At 40.5% G+C, this 27,179-nt stretch overlaps 1 protein-coding gene and 1 pseudogene across 1 annotated transcript in view; one reads left to right on the top strand and one right to left on the bottom strand.

The window, feature by feature from the left end:
- Nucleotides 1–27,179, bottom strand: part of ADGRG4 (adhesion G protein-coupled receptor G4) — a 103,724-nt gene that overhangs the window by 23,771 nt on the left and 52,774 nt on the right. Inside the window, exons 12-15 of the mRNA XM_038588425.1 lie at nt 18,612–18,828; nt 17,349–17,511; nt 9,191–9,325; nt 3,964–4,083 (exon numbers count right to left, since the gene is read on the bottom strand). Coding sequence (XP_038444353.1) covers nt 3,964–4,083; nt 9,191–9,325; nt 17,349–17,511; nt 18,612–18,828 — 635 coding nt within the window. The remainder of the gene's footprint in view (nt 1–3,963; nt 4,084–9,190; nt 9,326–17,348; nt 17,512–18,611; nt 18,829–27,179) is intronic.
- LOC102155716 lies at nt 644–1,460 on the top strand (annotated as a pseudogene).

Raw genomic sequence — 27,179 nt, 5'->3', positions numbered from 1 at the left:
ACACCCTGTTACTGCATGGCAGTCCACTATGTGTTCTTTAAAATATTTGGTAACAGGGGCACCTGGGTGGCTCAGTTGGTTGTCTGCCTTTGGCCCAAGTCATACTCCCAGAGTCCTGGGATCCAGCCCCGCATCGGGCTTCCTGCTCAGCAGGGAGTCTGGTTCTCCCTCTGTCTTTCCTTCCCACCCTCCTTTTTATTAAAAAAAGATTTTATTTATTTATTTATTTATTCACAAGAGACACAGAGAGAAAGAGAGGCAGAGGGAGAAGCAGGCCCCATGCAGGAAGCCTGATGTGGGACTCAATCCCAGGTCTCCAGGATCACGCCCTGGGCTGAAGGCGATGCCAAACCGCTAAGCCACCAGGGCTGCCCAACCACTAAGCCACCAGGGCTGCCCCCCTCCCACCGTCCTTCATGCTCATACTGTCTCTCTCTCTCAAATAAATAAATAAAATCTTAAAAATAAATAAAAAACAAATTAATTAATTAATTAAATATTTGGTAACATCAAAGTAATTGGAGCTTCTTCCAGAAGTACATCTTCCCTTCTGTGGATTTTCCTCACAGCATGGCCCCCAAATGTCCATCTTTACTCCTGACTCAAAGAAACAGAGTCTGCCTCCTGCCTCTAAGCCAGGGAGATGTTGACCTCTCAGCTCTTGCTGAAAGGAAGAAAAGAGCAGCAAGAAGTGATTGAACATATGGATGAAGCACAAAATGAAATAGACTTAATGAACAAGTCAGTGAGGAGATTTTGAAAGTAGAACAGAAATACAACACACTCCACCAACCTTTTTTTTTTTTTTTTCAGAAGAGGTCAGAACTGATGGCCCAAATCCCAGATTTTGGGGTAACAACACTCGTCAACCATCCACAAGTGTCTGCACTGCTTGGGGAGGAGGATGAAGAGACGCTGTGTTCTTTGGCAAGAGTTGAAGAAACAGAATTTGAAGCTATTAACTCAGGTTACAGAATAGATTTTTATTTTGATGAAAACCCGTACTTCAAAAATAAAGTTTTCTCCAAAGAATTTCATCCGAACAAGAGTGGTGATTCATCTTCCAAACCCAGTGAAATCAAATGGAAATCCAGAAAGGATTTGATGAAACATTCAAGGCAAATGCAGAATAGAGCCAGCAGGAAGAGACAGCAGGAGGAACCAGAGAGCTTCTTCACCTGGTTTCCTGACCATTCTGATGCAGGTGCAAATGAACCAGCAGAGGTCATCAAAGATGTTATTTGGCCAAATCCCTGACCCTACAACTTGGTTCCCCATATGGACGATGAAGGGGGGAAGGAGAAGATAATGAAAAAGGATTGAAAGATACTGAAGAGGAAGGAGAAGCTGAGTAATGGAACACCAATGAATTTCAAACTTCCTTTTTAAATGTTCTACAGTCCTTGGCAGCAAGTTGCAGTCTTTTTCTCCCCTCTTTTTGTGCTCATTCGCTCTGTTTTCTCAAGTCTCTTTTCTCTCCCTCTATACCAAGGTTCTCAACTTATTTTGGGGGGAAATGTCCAGAGCAGGATGCAGTGGGAAAAGAATCTCTACCCTTTCTGTTCCAAATTCATTTTTATTCCTTCCTGTCTCAACAAGAACTTTCTGGAATCAATACCACTGTACTCTGTGGGGGGAAAAAAGGAACTCTTCTGCTCCCTTAGCTCTGCTGAAAGCTGGAGGGTGCAAGGCTACTGTGCAGTAGTGCATAGAGTTTTAGTTTTTCTCCTTTCTCTGGATATCAGGCTCAGAGATTACACTGCATCTCTATGTGAATATGGACAGTTAGCACTAACCAACATGCATCTGTCTACTTTCTCTTGGTTAAGGAAAAGAAAAAAACTTAAAAATGGGGTTCTGGGGGGCTCTTGGGTGGCTCAGTGGTTGAGCATCTGCCTTTGGCTCAGGTCATGATCCCGGGGTCCTGGGATCGAGTCCTGCATCAGGGTCCTCATGTGGAGCCTGCTTCTCCCTCTGCCTATGTCTCTGCCTCTATCTCTGTGTCTCTCATGAATAAATAAATTAAATATTTTTTTAAATGGGGTTATAGAAGGTCAGCAAAGGGTGGATTTGAGATGTTTGGGTGGGTCAAGTGGGCATTTTGACAAGATGGCTTCTCTTTTGGCATGTTTAATTGTGATGTTTAATGGACATCTTTGCAGTTTAAGAAGACACTTTTATTTTTTTTTATTTTTTATTTTTTTAAATTTTTATTTATTTATGATAGTTACAGAGAGAGAGAGAGAGAGAGGCAGAGACACAGGCAGAGGGAGAAGCAGGCTCCATGCACCGGGAGCCCGATGTGGGATTCGATCCCGGGTCTCCAGGATCACGCCCTGGGCCAAAGGCAGGCGCCAAACCGCTGCGCCACCAGGGATCCCAAGAAGACACTTTTAAAATAAAATTCTCTCCTAATGGTGATTTGAGCCCTGCCACTCGATGGGAGAATCAGCAGTACCTGTGCGATCATATTTGGAATTGACATTCTCTATTGTAACTTTGTTCCTATTTATTCCTAAATTTTATTTCACTGGAAAGGAAAGATGATGCTCAGGGTTTTTGTGTGTTTGTTTTTAAGATTTTATTTATTTATTTGAGAGAGAGAGCATGAACAGGGAGAGGGGCAGAGGCAGAGGGAGAAGCAGACTCCCCCCTTGAACAGGGACCCCAAGGTGGGGCTCGATCCCAGGACCCTGAGATCATGACCTGAGCCGAAGGCAGATGCTTAAACGACTTGAACCACCCAGGTCCACTTGATTCTGTTTTAAATGTTAAAAATATACACGTTGGGGTGCCTAGGTGGCTCAAGTCATGATCCCAGGGTCCTGGAGTCCTGCATCAGGTCCCTGCTCAGTGAGGAACCTGCTTATCCTTTTCCCTCTGCCCCCCGCCCTGCCTGTGCTCTCTTGCTTTCTCTCTGTCAAATAAATGGAATCTTTTTAAAAAGGTGTATAAGTTGCTTTGTTACAATAAAACTAAATGTATACACACACACACACACACATAAATATTTGGCAACATTGGAATTTGCCACACCCTCTTGGTGTAAAGCCCAGAAGGAGGCTGTGGATGGTCCATGCAGGTCCAATGTAGGCAGGTGTTCTTTGCAGAACTTTGGTATTTGGGGCTCACAGCTGAGATCCGGCCTTATGGATGCAAAGTTGAGCTGCTTGCTCACTAGGCCTAGTGAGCATTCCTGGGGCCTCACCAGCTCCTACAACCTCCAGGGAACTGGAAGCATGAGAAATTGGTTGTTGGGGGATATGCTTGGAAAGCCAAGGCCCTTGCTGGAACTGAGAGATCTTAGCCATCTAACATGTTTCATTCATTTTCTAACATGTTTTTTCTTACATCCCTCTCACACTCTTCCTTCTTCCCTCCTAGAATTAAGACCTGTGAAAAATATGCTGTACCATATGGTCTTTTATATTGGGAATGAAGGAAGCTATTAAGACTTCACACTGGACATACATTAACATCAAATAATGGAATAGTAGTTCATTCTTATATTACAGCTAAATTTGATCATTTAGTAATATATACCGTATGTTATGCCATATGACTATGGTTTTAATTCTTTGGTGATAATTAATACATATTTTAATGTTCTTTGTGGCAATTCAAAAGGATCAAAATGTTCAATTATTTTAAATTGTTTGCCTCACTCAAAAACAAATGGAATTTAAATATCACTTAGTGTGATGGGACAACCAAAAGACCCACCTGCCCTAGTCACTCCTGTGCCAATCTGTAACAGTGCTAGAAGCCCACCATTAGTTACCCCTTGAAGCAATGGCATTATTTCTAGAAGGTCTCAACTACAACACACCTCTACTGCCTAGAATGGGACAATCTTCTTCAAGTCTTGGAATCACATCTGTTAACTAGCCCCTTATTTTTAACAGGAAGTTCAAGGAGGAGTTCAGAGGCCTTCCTGTTCTGAGATGAAAATGGGTATGTTACCTGGTTTCCTTCAACATGCTGCAGAGTGATTACCACTGGCTCAGCCAAGTTTTGAATGGATGTATCTGAAATGCTGGCACTCACAACGAAGGTGCTTAATGCTTTTGTGACATTTCTGGTCTGTGGATGAAACATAAGGAAGAGGAGTTCAAATCCTAAATTTCCAATTCCTTGCATGTCAATAATCAGTTCAGAATTACTAATGTATGGCAGGAAGTACAGAAATATGGAAAATCAAATCACAAGCTGAGAAGAAATGTTATTTGTATTTATTTTTAAGATTTTATTTCTTTTTAAGTAAACTCCACACCCAGCGTAGGGCTCAAACTCATGACCCTGAGATCAGGGGTTGCGTGCTCTACTGACTGAGCCAGCCAGGAGCCCCTGAGAAGAAGTTTTTAGAGGCCATTTGGCTTACCTCCTGTCTTCACATAAGGTCTCAATTCTACCAAGCTAGAACAATGCACTAATCCCAGCCCTACAACCATATATGTACCCAGTTGTAGCCTTTGTTGCTACAACTTGGTCGTTACTTGCTACTCAGGAGCACACTACAACAAAGTAAAACTATCCCCTACTTTCGTAACCCTGAACCCTGACATTTCACAATTTACCTTAGTTCTAACCTCAAACTATCCTTACTTACTTGTAAGAGGCCCCTCCTCATAAGAAACATAAATTCATCGTGGGTTAGTTCTAAGCCACCCCATTTCATCCTCCCTGAAGGTGGAAGCAGGTTGATAAACATCCATCTTGAAATAGGTTCCTGAGGACCATCATCTCCTCCCTAGGGGACCATGAATTGTGAGGTCAGAGCAGAGGCATTTGTGGCCTCATGTCCCCTGCATGGCCTGACATACAGCACATACTTTGTCTTACACCCAAAATGAGCCAGTTACATTGTTAAATGATTTCCACATGCACTATCTTCAGTCCTCCCTGAAACAATATAGACATTTTCCGAATAAACCAAGGGTCGGGGAGGCTGTAAGGCTCGGACAAAGATCAAACAGCTAGTGCATGATGGGGCAGGGATGCCTAATAAATGTTGATTCAAAGGAGATCAAGTAGAATGTGGCTGTTGGAGAAGGACAAACAGTGTATGTTCTCATTCATTTGGGGAATATAAATAATAGTGAAAAAGAATAGAAGGAAAAAAAAAAAAAAAAAAAAAGAATAGAAGGGAAGGGAGAAGAAATGTGTGGGAAATATCAGAAAGGGAGACAGAACATAAAGACTCCTAACTCTGGGAAACGAACTAGGGGTGGTGGAAGGGGAGGAGGGCGGGGTGGGGGTGAGTGGGTGACGGGCACTGAGGGGGACACTTGACGGGATAAGCAATGGGTGTTATTCTGTATGTTGGTAAATTGAACACCAATAAAAATTATTTTATTAAAAAAAAAGAAAAAAGAAAGAATGTGGCTGTTGGGATGTGGACCTTGCTAATTCACAGAGCCAAAGTGCTACAGGCCAAGGCCCCAGGGGGTGCGAGGCAGCTGGGAGACTGCCTCTGCTGGGGCACACATGAAGAGGCAATAGGTGAAGACAGGAGGGATGGGAAGAAAGTCCTCTGAGGACTTGCCAAGAAAGCCTAGATGAGGTGAGCCCAGATGATGTCCCTTGGAGAGCCTGCCGGGCCACTTTCAGGAGATGCCAAGTACCCATATTCCTGAGTCCTGAAGCCACTGAGAACTGGGTAATTGTGAACACAGCCTGGGGCTCCACTAGGAAGCTACTTACTTCCTGTTCTTGACCAGCTCTGTTTATCTAAAACCAGCCTGTTTGTTCAATACTGCCTTCCCAGAGCATTTTCCCTGTGGTAGCCTCATGCAGAGGTGGATCTACAACACAATATGGTGGCAAGGGCCCTGGCTGACTATCAAAAGACCAAGTGCTAGCCCAAGCCCTCTTGTTCCTTGAAAGTCTCTTCCTCTCTCTGGTACACTGACAACGGGAAGAAAAGTGGACCAGGTGATATCTAACAAACCTTTCAACTTAGTCTAAGAGATAACAGTTTTCTGGAGTGGAAATGCCAAAAGAGGGGAAACACACAGCCACCCAGGACTTAATCTGTCTTCTGGTTTTCTTACAAAATGGCGGCCATGCAGAAAAAGGAGCTATGTCATTTCTCACTCTTCTACTCTTTGGCTCAAGGCTCAAGTTTTACCTGTTTTGCTTCTGGACCTTTTAGAGAAGCTGTTCCCTTTGCCTGAAGCACTCCTCCATCCTTGCCCCTTTTCATCTCCTAGCTTCTACTCAACCTTGGGTTTCAGCAGACACCTCTCTAGGCCTTTCCTGACCTCCCAGACAAGAATGGGTGCCCTCGTCTATGCTCCCAGAGCCCCTATGCCATGTTGTACTTGCTTAATGCTTTGTCCTTCTCCTAGAGAACTGCCACTGGTGGAGGAGGAGGTATGCGTTTTCCAGTAATGGTGTCTTATCAACAACTTTTTCTTAAAGATTTTGTTTTTAAGCAATCTCTACACCCAAGGTGGCACTGGAACTCACAATCTTGAGATCAAGGGTTGCACACTCCACTGACCAAACCAGCCAGGTGCCCCTTATCAACACTTTTTAAAGTAGTATGTTGCGATAGCAGTTAAGATTTTGATCAAAAGATGTTGGAAGATGCAGCATGAAAGCAAGGCTATGAGACTTGGGACTTAGGGGAAAAGGTAGTTAGAGGATGGCATCACTTATAAGTATTCCCTCCCCAACAATCAGTGGCACAGGACCCAAGCTCAGGTCATGCCCTTCAAAGTTAGGATATGTGGGTTTCTGTTCTCCTCCACCAGACTGTAAGTTACATGAGGGGCCCACACTATGTCTGTCTTGTTCACTGTTATACCCCCATCACCCAGCACCACACAGGACACATAGCAGGATTTTGATAAGTATTTGCTGCCTGAGTAATAACTGTATGACTGAATAAATAAATTGTGTCACCTCTAGCAAGTCCCTTCCCCTTTCTGAGTCTCAATATCTTCACTGGTAACTATGAGCTACAAGGGCCCTTCCCGTTCTGAATGTGATGGCAGGCTACTTCTAATCCATTATCTGGCACTATGACGTCCGTAGGCTAATTTTGGCAAATATCTTTAATCCCCTTCAATGGAAAATGTTAGTGAATAAAAATTACTTATTAGGTGTGAAATCTATGCAAAACAAGTTTATCTTTTATTCTATGAGACAGCACAGCCTTCTAAAGAAAAGAGAGAAATTAAGACAAAAATAATGTCATGCCAGATGATACAGAGAAATTTCAAGTTTACCAAAAGGGTCAGAGTGCTATGAACCACATTCTTAATTTTTGTTAAAATTTTTGTTCACTGTCTTGTCCCAGTTATAACCAATTTATTTTCACTTAAGTACAAGGCTTAATAAATATGTATCTACTGAAAACACGTCAGGTACCTGTGCCATGAAAATAAAACATGCCTGACCCATGACATCCACCACAATCTACTTAGGGAAACCAGACTAGAAACTAGGTGGAAATGTAAGACAAGAATGCAAGCAGGGGGTGGGGATGAAAGCAGGGGCTCATGAACTCCAGGCAGGCTTTCTGGGTGGGATTTAAGCTAAACCCACAGGAACAAATATAATGTACATAGAAAGGGGAGCCACTAGGGAACTCCAGGAGAAAAAAAAAACATCCTGCAGATATAACTGGAAACAATGTATTATATTTGAGGTGGTATGTGGCATATTTAAGTTGGCCCTTTGCAATCTCCCTGCAATAACTGAATATTTGACCATTATAAATTCCTTCCTTTGGATAGCCTCTCTAGAAAATGAAAACACACATAGCTGTTAATGTATGGACCTCTTAGATACTTGAACTATGGAGTCAGACAGCTTTGATTTGATTACTGGTTATGCCACTTCCTAGCTGTATAGCCTTGAGCAAAATCACTTAGCTTCTTTGTCTTAGTTCACTCGAGCTGTTAGAACAAAAAATCATCTTGAGTGGCTTATAAGTAACAGAAATTTGTCACAGCTCTGAGGGTTGGAAGTCCAAGATCAGAGTGCCTACATGGTCAGGTTCTGGTGAAGGTTTGCTTTCTGATTCATAGATGGCATCTTCTTGCCATGTCCTCACATGGAGGAAAAGTCAAGCAAGCTGTCTGGGGCCTCTTGCATAAGGGCACTCATCCCATTATGATGGCTCCACTCGAATGACCTCATCTCCTCCCAAAGCCTCCACCTCCTAATACCATCATCTTGAGGGTTAGGGTGTCAATGCATGAATTCTGAGGGACACAGACATTCAGACCACAGCACTCTCTGAGTCAAGGTTTCTCATAAGTAAATGAGATAATAAACTGTGAACCTTAACAATTAATAGTGATCATCGACCATTTCATGCTAGCTCTGACTGCTGTCTTCCCCACAGCTAGATGGGACAGAGTGGGCCGAATAAATGAATCTTTTATTAGGCAGAGCCCCCAAATAAGCAAATAATAATAGTAATGCAAACAGGTACCTGGTGCTTATTACATGCTAGGCAATGTTCTAAGCACTTTATATGTATTAACTCCTTTCATTCTTCAACAGCCCAGTGAGGTACTACTATTAACCTATTCTACATAGGAGGAAATGAAGGCCCATAGAGGCTGAGTAACCTGCCCAAGGTCACACAGGTAGACTATGGCATAGCCAGCTTTAAATTCAGCCAGTCTGGCCCCAGAATCCATGCTTATAGCCACCACATCATACTGCCTCTTTGTTTTAACAATGGGTGAGGACCAGAGGCCTTGGAGAAGGTTCTGTGGAAATGGTGGGAAAGAGCAACAAATGCTGGAGGGCAAGTGTCCTACTGGACACCACTCAGCTTCGAATGAATTGGCACAAAAGAGAGGGGATGAAGGCTTGGAGGAGCCAGGGAAGATTCAGGAGGAAAGCACCAAGAAGTTGAAACAACACTCATCAGGAGAACTTGCTGTCCTTTTCTGGTTTTAAAACATCTTAAGGCCTCTATTTGGTCACCACATGATCTTTAAGGTCCGTCGCAAAGCTGAGAAGCTGTGAAAATTAAAAACGGCAGAACATCATTAAAGAAGACGTTGAATCATGTTGAGGGCCAGAGGTTGTGCCAGGAGACTTGCAGAATAAATCAGAGAGCATATTCTAAAATAAACAGAACATCATGAAAATAGCAAGAGCTCATAATTACAATGAGTCACAACATGTCAGCTCATGGCAGTCACCAGAGGCAAGAACTTACCTTAAACAGTGAAGTTTGGCCAAAAAAATTAAACAAGATGGTCTGCAAGCTGCTAAGAGGAATTCTCTCCCTCAGTGATTGAGGCAGATAGATGGAAGCCAAAACCCTTCCCGGAGGGACTTCACCCAGGTAAATCTGCCAAGGCAAGCCGAGAAATAGTAACTGGAATAATCACCCATGAGCCTGGAGCCCTCCCTACCTCCCACCCCAGCCCCAGCTGCAACCTCAGAGCATCACGCTGGAAAGCTGAAGGCTGGGAAGTAGTTCCACAAGGTATGCCACACCTTTTATGCACACACACACAGGTACATGCTCACTCAGATCATAAGACAAGATGTGACCAGGGTGCACATGTACACACACACACACACACACACTCCTTTTTCTTCCTAAACTTATCCCTGACTTTCTCTCCTTCTGGTCTACTTGCATCTGGGCATGCATAGAGGTGGAAAGGGAAATGACAAGTCACATGATTTGCCATGATTTTCAGAAATAAAGGCCAGTCTTTGAAAGCAGTCCTCCTTCACCCATACACCTCTGAGAGGAAAGAAAAGGAACAAAAAACCAATACAATAGCATTAGGCATTGGCCCATATTTTATGGGGCAATGCTTTTGTTGAAAAATAAGGCAGGGTGGGATGCCTGGGTGGCTCAGCAGTTGAATATCTGCCTTTGGCTCAGAGCATGATCCCAGAGTCCTGGGATTGAGTCCTATATCAGGCTCCCCACAGAGAAGCTGCTTTTCTCTCTGCCTATGTCTCTGCCTCTCTCTGTGTCTCTCATGAATAAATAAAATCGTTAAAAAAAAGAAAAGTAAGGCAGGAAACAAGGCAGTAAGGCCTTAGGAATTCTGTTAGAGGCTCACTAGTAGGAAAATTTGTTGATTTGATTGAGAATAGTATTTTATAAGCACTAGAACATTTTTGAAAGTGAATGGGGGCCTTTAAACTGGGACCTGAACTCTCTCAGGGTATATGGGCACCCTTACATGTATTCACTCATTTAATCCCTCTATTAGCTCTGAAATGTATGTTTCATTATGATATCAGGAAATGGTGGCTCAGAGAGGTTAAGTGACTTGTCTAGGGTCACACAGTTGGGATGTAGTTGAACAAAGATATATGTAAGTTGGGCCTCCATTTTCCCCATTATCCATGTGGCCTATCAAGGAACTATCTAGCTAGCTGTAGAGGTAGAGGAGATGAGAGTTTATAATATTTCTAAAAATTATTTGTGAATCCCAAAGCCATATGGCTCTTCTGCCAGCACAAATAAACTCTGCTAAGGCAATGAAGTACCATGGAGAAGTTATGATTTAGATTCAACGTGCAAGCAGTTCGGTACTGAGAATGTGATTGGGGTTGGTTGACTTGCTTCTCCCCCTAAGTCTATAATAGAAAACCCCACATGTAACCAAACTACAATGGGAACCCAACATCTGCCTCCAGCATGACTGAGTAACTCTGAATGGACTTGACCCTCCTACCTATAACAACTACAGAAAATAACCACAACTCAAAAGCATTAGAAAATGAACAAAAGCAGGCCAATTCTGGACAAGACTAGACACTTGGGAAAAGATAACATTACAAGGTGAGTTACCTGTTTTTACAACTCTTAACCTGATAGCAAGGTGAAACTAATGTTGTGAAGAACACTGAAAACTCTGATAGAAAACCTGTAGTCTTAGTGGCATGAATAACCATAAAACAAAGGTCAGGTAACCACAGCATGTCACTAGAAAGCCAGGGCAGTGATGGTGGGGGTGGGGGGAGGTGGACAGGAAATTGTGGAAAAGAGAAAGCTATAGAGGAGGAGCCAAAATTCTTTCTTTTTTTAAAAAATTAATTTATTTGAGAGAGAATGTGCTCCATCCCAAGATCTGGAAATCATGACCTGAGCTAAAGTCGATGCTTAACCGACTGAGCCACCCAGATGTCCCATCAGGAGGAACCAAAATTCTTAGTAGAAAATCTGCCTGGCAGCCTGGGTGGCTCAGCAGTTTAGCACCGCCTTCAGCCCAGGGCGTGATTCTGGAGACCTGGGATCGAGTCCCACATCGGGCTCCCTGCATGGGGCCTGCTTCTCCCTTGGCCTATGTCTCTGCCTCTTTCTGTCACTCATGAATAAATAAATAAAAAAGAAAAGAAAGAAAAGAAAAGAAGAAAGAAAAGAAAAGAAAAGAAAAGAAAAGAAAAGAAAAGAAAAGAAAAGAAAGAAAAGAAAAGAAAAGAAAATCTGCCTGGCCTCTGAACCACCAATGTACAGGACAGACTCCAACTAAGGATAAAGGAACTTAACTGAGCTTTAAGCTACCATCCCAGAGATGGAATCCATAGTCCAATTCCAACAGAGTCATTTGCCTGGTGTAACAAAAGCCAATAGTTTTCTGAAGAAAATAGTAGAATCCAGAATCCCCACAACATAACCTTCACAATATCCAGATCCATGACCCAGATGTTGAAATCTGCATACAAGGATTTTTAAGCAGCTAGTGGAACCATGCTCAGGTATTTAAAAGAAAATATGCTTGCAATTAATGTCAAAAGAGGAAATAACAGCAGAGAAGCAAGCAAAAAAGGGACAAAATGGAAATTCTAGAACCAAAAATACAGTATCAAAAATTTTTAGTTCCACTGAATGGGTCCAAGTGTAACATGAAGATGACAGATGTCAGTGGACTTGAAGAGAAATCAATAGATGTTATACTATCAGCAAAAGAATTAGTAAAATGATTAAAAGCATGAACATAGCCCCAGGAACCTGTGGGGTAACGTCCAAAAATCTTATATGCATGTAATTAGGGTCCCAAAAAGAGAGGAGAGAAGGAATGGTAAAGAAGCAATATTTAAAGAAATAATGATGGAAATTTCCCCAAATTTGATAAAGGATGTAAATTTACAGATTCAAGAATCTCACAAACCTCAAGCAGGATAAATGCAAAGAAAAACACACCTACACGCATAATACTGAACTGCAAAGAAACAAAGAAAAGATTGAAAGCAATCAGAGAGGAGCGCCTGGATGACTCAGTCAGTTAAGCATCTGACTCTTGATTTTGGCTCAGGTCATGATCTCAGGGTGGTGGGACTGAGCTCTGCATCAGGCTCCATGCTCTGTGGGGAATCTGCATCTCCCTCTCCCTTTGCCCTTCCCCCTGCTTGTGCTCTCTCTCTCTCTCTCTCTTTCTCTCTTTCTAAAATAAGTAAATAAACCGTTTAAAAAAGGAAAAGAAAGATATTCTCAGATACATGAAAACTAAGAAAATTCATCACCATCAGACCTGTACTATGAGAAATGCTAAATAAATCTCTTCAGGTTGAAGGGAAATATTACCAGATGGAACTCTGACCTTTAGATAAGAATGAAGATCATTAAAAGTTATAAATATCTACATAAATATAAAAGATAAGCTTTTTATTTCAATTTCATAAGGCTCTTTAAAATAATAATGATAACATCATCTTATGGGGTTTCTAATCTTAGATATAATATATATGACAACTATAACATAAAATATAGAGGGTGTGAATGGATATGTATGGCCAAAGTTTTTGTGTTTTACATGAATTGATGCAATGTTGCCTCTAAGTAGACTGCAAAAATATTAGGACACAAATCGTAATCTCTAGAGCAACCATCAAGAAAATAATGCAAATAGATAAAATCAAAGAGTCAATAAAAATCAAAATTCAATTGTAACAAATATTAAAATAAACCAAAAGTCATCAGGGAAAGAGGAACAAAAACCAAAAGGACAAGTAGAAAATAAAATAAAATGGTAGTCCTAAATCCAACCAGATCAAAAAATAAATTAAATGTTAAAGAACTTATATACTCCAATTCAAAGGCAGAGATTTTCAGGATGGATTAAAAAGTGAAACACAAACTCTATGCTATCTATAAGAAGTGCACTTTAAATATGAAGAAATCGGGCAGCCTGGGTGGCTCAGTGGTTTAGTGCCACCTTCAGCCCAGAGCGTGATCCTGGAGACCTGGGATTGAGTCCCCGCATGGAGCCTGCTTCTCCCTCTGCCTGTGTCTTTGCCTCTGTGTATGTGTGGTGTGTGTCTCTAGTGAATAAATAAATAGAATCTTTTTAAAAAGATTTTCACCAGACAGAAACCACCTGTGACATACAAAGCCTGAATTATTTACGACCTTTTACAGAAACCCTTTGCTGACCACCCCTATAAATCCTATAGACGTTAAGAAATAATTAGGAACTATTATGAACAACTATTGTCAACGAGCTTGGCAAGTTAGATCAAATAAAGCATTAGAAAAATATAATTAACCAAAACAGACACAAGATGAATCAGAACACCTGAATGGCTCTACATCCATTAAATTAATTGGGTTTGCTATCAAAATACTTCCCACAAAGAAATTCCAGACCCAGAGAGTTTCCTAGTGAACCCTATCAAGCTTCTGATAAAGGAATAAAACCAGTGTCACACAGATGCTTTCCAAAAGTAGAACAGTGACCATTTCTTAACTCACTTTTAAAGTTGGCACAACCCTCATCTAAAGCCTGATAAAATTAGAAAAAATCCAGGCCAACAACCTTCATGAGCATAAGTGTAAAAATACTTAAAATATAAGCAGGTTGAAAATAGCATTATACAAACACGATAATTCAGATAATTCATCATGACCTGTAGGTTTTCTCCCAGAAATGCAAGATTGGCTTAACATCCTAAAATCAATGTAATTCACCATATTAGAAGGATAAAGGAGAGAAGCCAAATGATTGCTTCAAGAGATACAGAAAAAATTTGACAAAATTTGACAACCATTCACAATAAAACCTTTCAGCAAACTAGGAACAGAAGGTAACTTCCTCAATCAAATAAAGGGCATCTAAAAACAAAACAAAACAAAAATCATGCCTAACATCACAGTAATGGTAAAATAGTGAATACTTTTTCTGTGATATCAAGAACAAGACAAGGATGTTAATTTAACTACTTCAATTCAGCATTTTTTGGGAAACACTAATATCAAAAAGGCCAAAAAAAAGAAATGAAAGGAATAAAAATAAGAAAGACATTAAACTGTCTCTATTGCCAGATAATATTACATAGAATGTCCTAAGAAATCTCTAAAACAACTGCTACAACTACCAAATTCATAGGATCCAAAATTAGGTGATAGAGACATAGAATATCAACTTTATTTTCATATTTAACAAAATACATGTGATACTACTCCACTTAAACTATAAAACATTTTGATACTATTCTGCTTAAAACTACAAAACATAGGGACACCTGAGTGGCTCAGTTAACTGTCCAACTCTTGATCTCAGCTCAGGTCTCAATCTCATGGTGATGGGTCCAAGCTCCACATTGGGCTCCATGTTAGATATAAATACATAAATTTATTCCTAAATATTTTATGTTTTCTGATGTTGCTGCAAATGGAATTTTTGTTAATTTAATTTTACAATTGTTTGCAGCAAGAATATAAAAATAAAATTGATATTCTATATCTATGTCTATCTCTATCATCTAGGAGTAAGTACACTTGTGATGAGCACCAGGTGATGTATGGAAGTGCTAGATCACATTATTGTCCACCTGAAACTAATATAACACTGTATGCTAATGAGCTAGAATGAAAATTAAAACTTAAAATAATAAATAAATAAATAAATAAAGTACAAAATATTGCTAAGAGAAATTAAAATCAACCTAAATAAATGTTCCTGGATGAGAAGACTTAATATTCCTAAGAAATCAATTCTCCCCAAATTGATCAATAGCTTCAACTCAACCCCAATCACTCTTCACATGTTTCTTTTTTGCACACATTGATAAGCACATTTGAAAATTATTACGGACACAGGAAAGGCCTACAATAACCAAAGCTATATTGAAAAAGAACAAAGTTGAAGGGCTCACACTACCTGATTTCAAGACTACAGTAATCAGGACAGTATGATAATGGCATAAGCAACTACAAAAAAATTAATGGAACAGAGTAGAAAGTTCAGAAACAGACCTACATCTGCATGGGTATTTGATTTTTTGTCACCAAAGCAAGCCAATTGGGAAACAAAGGTCTTGAATAAATGGTGCTGGAATAAGTGGGTATCTATATGGAACAAAATGAACTTGAAACCATATGCTACACTATATCTCCTCACATCATACATAAAATTTAATTCAATTAAGTTTATAGCCCTAACCATTAAAGCTGAAACCATAGATTTTTAAAGGAAAGCATAGAATATTTTCATGACCTGCTAGTAGGCAAAGATTTCTTAGACAAGTCACAGATTGTTTATAAAAGAAAGAACTGATAAATTATACCCCATCAATGGTAAAACTTATGCTCATCGAAAGACACCACTGAAGGCGTGCCTGGGTGGCTCAGTCTGTTAAGCATCCAATTCATGACATCACCTCAGATCATGATCTCAGGGTCAGGAAGTGGAGCTCTATGTTGGGCTCTGCACTCAGCATGGAGTCTGCTTGAGATTCTCACCTTCTCTCTCTGCCCCAACCCACCCCCCTGTCTCCCAAAACAAAAAAGATAACACTGAGAAATGAATAGGCAAGTCACAGAGAAAATACTTTCAAAACATATATCTGATAAATGCCTTGTATCCAGAATATAAAAAAAAATACCTACAACTCAATAAGAAGACAAACAATCCAATTTAAAAGTGGGCAAAAGATTTTAACAGATATATCACTGAAGAAAATACCCAAATGGTTAATACAAAAATGAAAAATCAAACTAAAAAAAAAAGAAAAGAAAAATCAAACTAATGCAGCACTGTGTGTCAACTGTACTTTGATTTTATTTTTTTAATTTTTATTTTTTTATTTATTTTTTTTCTAAATTTTTTAAATTTATTTATGATAGTCACAGAGAGAGAGAGAGAGGCAGAGACACAGGCAGAGGGAGAAGCAGGCTCCATGCACCGGGAGCCTGATGTGGGATTCGATCCCAGGTCTCCAGGATCGCGCCCTGGGCCAAAGGCAGGCGCCAAACTGCTGCGCCACCCAGGGATCCCTTTTTTTAATTTTTAAAAGATATTTATTTATTTATTTATTTATTTATTTATTTATTTATTTGACAGAGAGATAGAGCATAAGCAGGCAGAGTGGCAGGCAGAGGGAGAAGGAGAAGCAGGTTCCCCACTGAGCAGAGAGCCCAACGTGAGACTTGATGCTAGACCCTGGGACCATGACCCAAGCCAAAGGCAGATACTTAACCAACTGAGCCACCCAGGCATCCTATACTTTGATTTTTTTAAAAAGAAAAATCACTCCACAATCCACTTTAGAAAACAACCTGAAAGGTTCTTACAGATTTAAACTTATATCTTATGAGACAGCAATCCCATTCCTAGGTATTTACTCAAGATATATGAAAATATATATCCACATAGAGACGTTTATATGAATGTTCAATGCAGTATTTATTGCTCATGATAGCCAAAAACTGGAAACAACCCCATGGCCATCAACAGGAGACTAGACAAATAATCTTTGGTAAATCCATACAATGGAATTTTATTCAGCAATAAAAAAGAATAAACTATAGAAACAAAAGAATGCTGCATGAAAGCAATCTTATATGAGACAGTACATATTATATAATTCCATTTATACAAAGTTCTAGAACAGGCAAAACTATGGTGGAAAATATCAGAACAGTGGTTGCCAGTGGAGGTAGTAGCTGTGGGGATTGTGGTGTGATGGAAAGGGCCCAGACTTTAAAGCCAGGCATAGGTTGAATCTTGGCTCAGCCATTAGGCTATGTGTCCTTGAGCATGTTACTTGACTGCTCTATCTCCTTATCTGTACAGACCATAGCTCAGTGCTCCAACATATAATAAGTACTCCAGAAATGGTAGCTAATAATAAAGTAACGTGAGATGATTTTGGGTCATAGAGCCAAAGGTGGTGTCATTGCACACCTTGTGGACACCATTCAAACCAAAGTGTTAGCCTACTAAAGGTTCTATCTTAAAAAAAAAAAAAAAAAAAGGTTCTATCTGAATCTACTCTGGGATATTTGTATTTTCATAGGGGTCCCTTGAAGACTAAAATCTTTAAAAAGTATCTCCTCTCTCTCCCAAAGAAGTTTTGCAATAGTGCTTGCCTGATTTGTTCTCAGTTCCCTGGGCTGGACTCACCTCAGGGTCTGTGCCTTCTTCATAAGAGTGAATGCTGAAGGCCATGCCTTCAAATGTGTGGTCCACCCGCAGGACGGCCAGTGCCAGCCTGGCTACCATCAGATTAGCTGTCCTCCCAGAAAACTCCATCTTGTGACCAGCACGCTCAATTATCCTCAGAATTCTGCAAGGAACCGCAGGGAGAAAAGAGCACTCCTACTGCTTTAATATAAAACCCATTCTCCTTATGAGATTTCCTCAATGTAAGACTTTTCCTTTAGGTTTATTCACTGTCTTTATATTGTTTATGAATTATTAAATAAGAGCACTGGCTTTGGAGTCAGCCAACCTGAGGTCTAAATCTTAGCTCCTCTAATTTCTAACTGCGTGGGCCAATAAAATAACGTGGTTGAGCTTCAGTTTCTTCACCTGCAAGCTGGAGGTACTACTAGCACTCCTCTCACAAGGTGGTTCTCAAGATTAAATGACATTGTTATATATAAAGCCAGATCCTGCATGGCCCCATAGGCCAAGAAATTTGGATTTTATTCTATGTGTAACAGAAACCACTGAGGGGCTTTAAAAGCAAAGGAATGACATGATCTGATATGTGCATTAAAAGATCCTTCTGGCTGCCATATAGAAGAAAGACCATAGAGAAGCAACCATAGAGGGGAAGGAGCCCAATTATGAGGTTACTGTAGGTCAGCTGAGAGGTATGAGGCTGGGGACTAGGGTGGTGGTGATGGTGGGGATGGACACAAGTAGATGGGTTCCAGGAATATTCCAGGGATTAAAAATATCACATCCAATGTCTCCTACAAGACTTGGTTTTTGGTTGGCTATGAGGTGACTTACTATTCCCAAGCTTTTTGCTTGAGCACGGGGTGGATGCATTTTATAGAAATTGGGGGACCAGGGATCCCTGGGTGGCTCAGCGGTTTAGCACCTGCCTTTGGCCCAGGGCGTGATCCTGGAGTCCCGGGATCGAGTCCCACATCGGGCTCCCGGCATGGAGCCTGCTTCTCCCTCTGCCTGTGTCTCTGCCTCTCCCTCTGTGTGTGTCTCTCATGAATAAATAAATAAAATCTTAAAAAAAAGAATTTTGTGATGCATTCTTCACAATTGAGATTTGAGTGGATGACCTCATTGCATTGTAATAACTCAGCTTTCTATGCATAGCCACCTGACCTTGAAAATTTGGTGGACTGTATGCAAAGGAATGAATAACAAATATTATACATGTTATGAAATAACTTATTTTATCAAAGTATTAGTACTTACTCATTTCTTACTTCATGCAGATCAGATGCTGAATTGTTTTGCTTTCCCAAAATAGCATTGATTATTTGTAATATAACCTGGGTTAGATTCATACTTATCTCATTACATTGTGAAACATCAGATACTTTAGAAACAATAATCTTTGTTTCTTCTTCATCCAGAAGAGGGGATTCATTTATTAAATTTAAAATGTGCTCTGCAACATCATCTGCATTCTCTGGGGAAAGAAAATTGTAATAGAAAACCTGCATTATACTTAGTTTGAGGCCATGCTGGTCTACTTCCTTCCCTTTAAAAAGTAAAGACAGTCAAATGCAAATATCTACCCAGGCAGCAAAATTTACAGTAAAAAAATGCTGGACTTCAATTTCTACAATAGGCAAGTCCCAGAAAATAGCACATAAGTCAAGTTTTTATTCATTAAATCCTTTTTAAAATACACCAGGGAAACCTTTTTGTCACTGAAGATCATCTTGCAATTAGATTCTAATTAAGTTAAGACTTTTGAGTATTGGATTGAGTTAAGTAGATCCCACCTGTACTAAAATATCAGCAAACACTCAGTCTGTGTTTTCATAATCAAGGGTGGTGATGATATTTGTCTGTCAAGAACCAGCAACCACGGGGAAAAAAAGCAAATATGGACCACATATAATAAAGAGCATCTTAATTTAGATTTTTTTAGAGAGAGTAAGAACAATAGATATTAACTCGCCCACTTTTTTCTTCACTTTTTATTATGGAAATTTTCAAACATGCACAAAAGTAGAAAGAATAGTATAATGAGTCCCCATGTACCTATGAATCACCTAGCTTCAACAAGTGTCAATGAAGAGCTAATCTTATTTTATCTACACTCTCACCCACCTTCCCCCAACCCCAGAATATTTTAAAGCAAATCCCAGACATATAATTTCATCCATAAATACTTTAGTATGCATCTCTAAAACAAAAGAACTGTTTGTCATAACCATAGTGCTAGTATTTGTTAAATTAATACAACACAAGTTAGATTCTAGTTCAATATAAGCGATATAAAGCTAAGCTCCTTGTGGTGCCCTCTTAGCTTAAAGCATTCACACTTAAGTCCAGTAATCAAAATACAATGGAAAATAATAGAGAAATAACAATGCATTGAGAAAAAGTCCAGAGAGAGATTATACTCATAACACACTTAACCCAGATTACATTACAAATAACCAAGTCTGGGGACACCTGGGTGGCTCAGTGGTTGAGCATCTGCCTTTGGCTCAGGGCATGATCCCGAATCCAGGATCGAGTCCCACATCAGGCCTCCAGCATGGAGCCTGCTTTTCCCTCTGCTTATGTCTCTGCCTTTCTCTCTCTCTGTGTCTCTCATGAATACATAAATAAAATCTTTAAAAAAAAACCCCAAAAACAAATAACAAATAACCAAGTCTATTTGAGAAAACAAAATAAATTACCAAAATAAAAAAAAATTACCATAAACATCTTCCTTTTTCTCTCTCCCTTCTCTCCCCCCCAAACAACTCTCTGTCCTTGTCAATGTAAATTAAGCAATCTTAACTGAAATTCTATGAATTTCCCCCCCTTAACAATTTACTTCAATCTGCCCAACAACGGCCTCCCCTAGGAACTGAGATGGAAGAAAGAGGGAGGTTGAACAAGGTTGTAATTACGTCTAAATTAATATTTTGTCCTTGTTACATCTATCTTCTGGTCAGTTAAAGAAACAGAAAACAATAAGACAGGGAATGGAAGAAAAATGTAGCATTCTCATTCACAGATCTTTCTATCACTCTCATTAAATTTTCAGGCTTTCCTGTAAATCGGAGAGCCAGAGCTGCCCACCTGGAGTATTCTTTGGGCCTCAGTGGTGTGACTTTATTTCATGCAGTCCTTGCTGTCTCAGGAGGAAAGTAAACAACAGGCCAATGGGAGACTAACTATATTGTGAAAAGTAATTGTAGAGTTATATGTTTTTTAAGTCAAATTCAGGACAAATTACTCATTGTGTAAAAATTTTAAGTCCTCAAGCAAAAGCAGTAAAAACAATCCTCCCTTATTTGCTGTAAAATAAATAGACCCCCCCATTGCTTCAAGTAGTTTCAATTAATCTGCCAATAATTGCAGCAATCAAAACAATAATACTATCTGTTATTTATTAATTTCTATGAGTCAGTATTGCAGTTGTCTACAGCTGTGTAACAAACCACCCCAAAACATCACAACTTCAAACAAGAATTCATTATTATCCCTCATGATTCTGTGTGTTGACCAGTTTCAGCTGAGTGGTTCTGATTTACAGTCTCTCATCTGGTTGCAATCAGATGGTAGCTGGAATAAGAGTCATCTGAAGACTAGACTGGGCTGGAAGTCTGAGACAGCTCATTCATATGGCTGGCAGTTGATGCCCATGGACCAGTCAGTTGAGGCTGTTGTCCTTTGAGGGTCAATTGAGGCTGTTCCTGACACATGGCCTCTCCCAGTGGCTTAGGCTCAGTGGTATGCTGGATCCAGCCTGTGGTATACTGGAACCAGCTGCTATCAACTTGTCAGAACAAATTGTAAATTTTCAGGAATTTTGTGAGCTGGTTGTTAAACACAACCATTATTGAAAATTAAATTATATCAACTTTTAATTAAATAAATTTTATGGTAAACAATGGTGATACTCAAGAATAATCACTTCCTAATAATTCCGCTATATTTTAATAATCTATGCTTTGGTAATTATTTATATCTATGGTACCTGTGTATCTCTTACCAACTTCATGCTCAGTAATTGCATGTTGTAGTTTATATTCAGCCATCAGGGGGATATTACACCAAGGAAATCAACAAATGGAGCACAATTACCTTTTTTGGCAGAGATGGTTGTTAACTATTTTCTAGCACACCACTGTTGAGGCTTCTTATAGCATGGTGTCTGGCTTCTGAGAGGAAGAATCCCAAATGAGAGCATACAAGAGAAAGGAAGCAGAAATTTCCAGTCCCCTTAAAAGTTAGTCCCAAAATTGGCACAGTGTCACCACTGCCAAATTCTACTGGGCTAAGTAGTCACAAGGCAGCCCTGATTCAACTTCTAATTGTCAGGGAGGGAATGAATTGATGGTGGGCATTTTGGAGACAAGATACCCCAAGACATTATACATACATTCTCCAATTTAATCATCACGATAGCCTTGTGTGATGGGTACTAATATTATTCCCTTTATACAGATAAGAAATTATGACACAGAGGTTCTAACTCAGGGCTCTTTGATTCCAAAGCTGGCGTTTTTAAATATCACTTTCTACTACAGCATCTGTGCCTTTGTCCCTTTTCTCCACAGGGTTGGAACAGCTGTGCTTCCCAGTTCTCCCTGTCTTCCTTGGAATTACATCGTTCTCTCTCCACCATGCAGTCTTACCCCAGCGGCGGGATGGACACACACAAGAGACAGCTTTGTGGAAAGCTCCAGACAGCTTCATCAGAGTGTGATGCATCTTAAATATTTTGAAGGTCACAAAAACTGGGCAAAGAATCCACAGACCTTTGAAATAAGATACCTTTTTGAACTCTGTGATATTAAGGAGCTACATGAAATGGGCATTAACTGGGAAACTGACAAGTTTTTCTCCAACCAAGATATCTAATGCTTGTCAGCAAGATTGAAAGCTAAAGAAAACTTGTTACAACGTGAATGCATTTTCTTTCTCTGACATTGTACTCATTTTTCATTAACTTCCTAACTTACAAGGAGAAGCATTCCTCCAAAGTGAATAAATCTGATCACTTATTTTTTAGTTATGTACATTACAGCCACCACACGACTGTTCTCATCCTCTGCAGATTTTTTTAAATTAAGTGACTTTTGACAGTTAATTTTCTAAAAATCCTAACCCAGTGCCATGCTCCTCCTATTGTTATGGTTGTTTAACTTTTTCTCCTATGGAGAAAATTCTATTATCGTGTCTAGGAAAAATGTGTCGCTCAGAGGAGGGAGGTCAGCACAAAACACAGACCTCTCTAATTTGTTGTGCACTCACTTCACGTTGCAACCCTCCCTAGTGTCCTGACTCATGATTTCAGACCTAGAAACCATCTAGACCTGTGCTTACTTTTCTAATTCTTCTACATATTCCTTGGCAAGGATCTCAAATTTCCATCTTCTGCAAGGAAGACAAGTCCGAGGAGTTCACTGCCTCAAGGCAATTCCCTGTCCTGCAAGGCACTGGAATGCCTGCGCCTCACTTTTCAACTAGTCGTATGGCGGGCGGGGGGGAGGGGCGTTGCTTCACACGATAGAGCTATGCCTGACAAGATATGTACAGACTGAAATCCGATGAGGGAAACTTACGTACGCTTTCAAAACACTGATAAGGAAGGGCAGTACTTTAAGAATAGGACTGCAAGGGGAGGTTGGGGGAAAGTTCACGAAGCGCTATATCTATTACACTGGTCAAAATTAGCAAAGACAATCATTCAAAGTCTCTGGAGGTGGGCAGCCCAGGTGGCTCAGTGGTTTAGCGCCGCCTTCAGCCCAGGGCATGGTCCTGGAGACCCGGGATCAAGTCCCCCGTCGGGCTCCCTGCATGGAGCCTGCTTCTCCCTCTGCCTGTGTCTCTTCCTCTCTCTCTCTCTCTCTCTCTCATGAATAAATTAATAAATAATCTAAAAAAGCCCCACAAAGTCTCTGGAGGTTGATTAGAGATCTTACAACCAATTGAGATGTATTTAATCAATAAAATCTCTGGAAACTTGGTCAGTACAGTGGGAGACCATAGCATTTGAGCTAGGAACTGTGGCCGTCTCCCAGAGCTCTGCCTGGTGGAAAAAATCGCTCCATTGGGCTAGGCAGCTGAGTGGTAGTTACCATCTCCCCCAGGTCCCTGGGGTAGAAGAACTATTCTCAGTGGATTATGAGGGCCAGTGAGCATTGGAAGTTCCCATATTTCTGACTCCAGTCTATGGAAGATCCATACTGGGCAGTGGCAGCAGCTGACTGCCAGCAATTAGTCCCCATCCCCCTCACACTCACACACAGCCCCTGTTCCACAGGGAAAACCCAGGTGGAGCATCTTTTGAAGGAAACATTCATTACCCCACTATCTCCCAAGGTCTTGCCCCTTAGGACAGATATTTTTTTCACAGCAAAGGGTGAGAGAAAGCCTCAAAGACTGGCAATATTCTGTCCCTGCCAAAGGGATGGGCTATAATGGGATCAGATTCTGGAGCAACTTATGCCCCAGGGCTTTGTCAAAAACAACAGAGCCATCAAGACACCTGGGTGGATCCCAGGATCCTAGGATCAAGTCCTGCATCAGGCTTCCCACAGGGAGCCTGCTTCTCCTTCTGCCTATGTCTCTGCCTCTCTCTGTGTGTCTCTCATGAATAAATAAAGTCTCTAAAAAAAACCCAGAGCCATAAACTAGCAATTAGGAGGCTAACAGCTGGGTGTGATACTGAGACAGGTGCACCATCCAGAAGCTTAGCAGAGAGATCCAAAAACAGAGAGAACCTAGCTAGAACCACAGTCATCCCTGGCATCCAGGGAGAATGCTCACAAGCCCAAAGCTGCATCTTCTAAGGAGAAGCATCAGAAGATATACACTTCAGGGACAACAGGCTTCACTGAACTAGTCCAGACAATGGTATCTTTTGTAGAAATAGAAAAGGCAATTCTGAAATTCATATGGAACCACAAACATACACATGCACAAACCAAATAGTCAAATCAATCTTGAGAAATTCAAACAAAGACATCAAACTCCTCGATATCAAGATAAATACAAAGCTACAGTAATCAAAACAGCATAGTACTGGTATAAAGACAGACAAGGCAGCCTGGGTGGCTCAACGGTTTAGCACTGCCTTCAGCCCAGGGCATGATCCTGGGAGACCTGGGATCGAGTCCCATGTCAGGTTCCCTGTATAGAGCCTGCTTCTCCTTCTGCCTGTGTCTCTGCCTCTCTCTCTCTCATGAATAAATAAAATCTTTTTTTTTTAAAGACAGACCTATAAAACAATGGAACAGAATAGAGAAGCCAGAAACAAATCCATAATATACCATCAACTGATCTTCAATAAGAGAGCAGACGAATGCCTGGGTGGCTCAGTGGGTTAAGCATCTGCCTTCAGCTCAGGTCATGATCCTGGGGTTCTGAGATTGGGCCCCATGTTGGGCTCCCTGCTTAGTGAGGAGCTTGTTTCTTCCTCTCCTTCTGCCCCCTGCTTGTGCTCTCTCTCACTCTCTCTCTATCTCAAAAAATAAATAAAATTTTGGGGTGCCTGGGTGGCTCAGTCGGTGAAGTGTCTGCTTTCAGCTCAGATCATGATCCCAGCATCCTGGAATTGAGCCCTGTATCAGGCTCCCTGCTCAGTGGGGAGTCTGCTTCTCCCTCTCCTTTAGCCCTCTCCCTCTCCCTCCTCGTGTTCTCTCTTTCTCTCACTCTCTCTCAAATAAATAAATAAAATCTTTTTTTAAAAAAGATTTTATTTATTTATTCATGAGAGAATGAGAGAGAGAGAGAGAGGCAGAGACACAGGCAGAGGAAGAAGCAGGCTCCATGCAGGGAGCCCGACATGGGACTCGATCCTGGGACTCCAGGATCACGCCCTGGGCCGAAGGCAGGCACTAAACTGCTGAGCCATCCAGGGATCCCCCAATAAGTAAAATCTTTATTAAAAAACACAATGAGGGCGGCCCGAGTGGCTCAGCGGTTTAGTGCCGCCTTCAGCCCAGGACGTGATCCTGGAGACCTGGAATCGAGTCCCACGTTGGGCTCCCTGCATGGAGCCTGCTTCTTTCTGCCTGTATCTCTGCCTCTCCCTCTCTCTCTCTCTGTCTCTCATGAATAAATAAATAAACTCTTTTAAAAATAAAATAAAAATTAAAAACACAATGAGATATCACTTCACAACTGTCAGGATGACTATTATTAGAAAGCAAGAGATAACACATTATTGTCAAGAGTGTGGAGAAAAGGGTATCCTGGTACACTGTGTGTGAGAATGTAAATTGGTGCAGCCATTATGGAAGACAGTATGGAAGTGCCTCACAAATTATAAATGGAACTACCACATGATCCAGTAATCTCACTTGTGTATGTATATTCAGAGGAACTAAAATCACTGTCTCAAAGAGATATCTGCACTCACGTGTTCATTACAACATTATACACAATAGTCAAGATATGGAAATAATGTAAGTTTCCATCTAGAGATAAAGAAAATGTCACACACATACACACACATTGGAATATCATTCACCTTCAGAAAGGAGGAAATCCTGCCACTTGGGACAACATGGATGTACCTGGAGACACTATGCTAAGTGAAATAAGCCAGACACAGAAAGACAAATATTGCATGATCTCATTTATATGGGGAATCTAACACAGTCAAACTCCCAGAAGCATAGAGTTGAACCATGGTTGCCGGGAGCTGGCAGAGGAGAAATGGGGAGTTGCTAATCAACAGGCATAAAGTTTCAGTTAAACAAGATGAATAAGTTCTGGAGGTCAGCCTTACAACATTGTACTTTAAGAATTTGTCAAGAGGATAGATCTCATGGTAAGTGTTCTCACTACAATAAAATAAAATTAAAAGAAGAAAGAAAGTGGATTAGAGGTTTCCAGGGACTGCAGGGAGGGGGTAATGAGAGTGCCTGCTAATGTGTATGGGGTTTCTTTTTGGAGTGATCAAAATGTTCTGGAATTAGCAGTGACTGTTGCTAACAGTCTAGAGAATATGCTAAAAACCATGGAATTATACCCGTTAAGTGGGTAAAATTTTGATATGTGAATATCTTCATAAAAATTTTTAAAATGCAATGAGATATCAATTTCTACTTATCAAATCAGCAAAGATCCAAAAATCTGATAGCATACTGTGTTGATGAAGGTATCCGGAGACAGGTGCTTTCATACCTTGCAAGTGGGAGTATGAACTAGTGCAAGCATTACAGAGAGCATTTTGACGCCATCAAAGTATGACTGACCCAGCAATTCTACTTTTAGGAATTTATGTTTCAAGTATAACCCACTTTTGCAAAATGACATATGTACAATATCCATTACAGTAGTTTTGTAAGAATAAAATGTTATTAATAGCTTAAACGCCCACCCACAGGAAATAGGTTAAAGAAATAAATTGTGGCATATCCATGCAGTATAATATAATGCAGTGATAGAAAGCATGAGGAAGCTCTTTATATACTAAAATGATAATTTCTGCAATATATTGTTAACAAAAAGCAAGGTGCAGAGTACAATGGATGCCAAGCTCCACTTTGTGTACTAAGAGGGAGGAAGAATATACATGTATATGTATATGCATACATATGGTGTGCGTATGTGTAAATTTCCTCATAGATACATGAAATATTTCTTTGGATATTTATTAAATGCCTGGTGTCAGCAATAGGAAGATGTTTCACTGTATAGCCTTTTTGGTTTTGCAACATTGAACTATGTGAAGAATTACCTATTAAAATAGTTTTGAAGGATGCCTGGGTGGCTCAGCGGTTTGAGCATCCACCTTTGGCTCAGGGAGTGATCCCAGTCGGGGGATCAAGTCCCACATCGGGCTCCCTGTGAGGA

This window comes from Canis lupus, chromosome X (genome assembly GCF_011100685.1).
Source record: "Canis lupus familiaris isolate Mischka breed German Shepherd chromosome X, alternate assembly UU_Cfam_GSD_1.0, whole genome shotgun sequence".
NCBI lineage: Eukaryota > Metazoa > Chordata > Mammalia > Carnivora > Canidae > Canis > Canis lupus.
The sequence above is the reverse complement of the archived record's forward strand: the minus strand, read 5'-3'. Positions and strand labels throughout refer to the sequence as shown.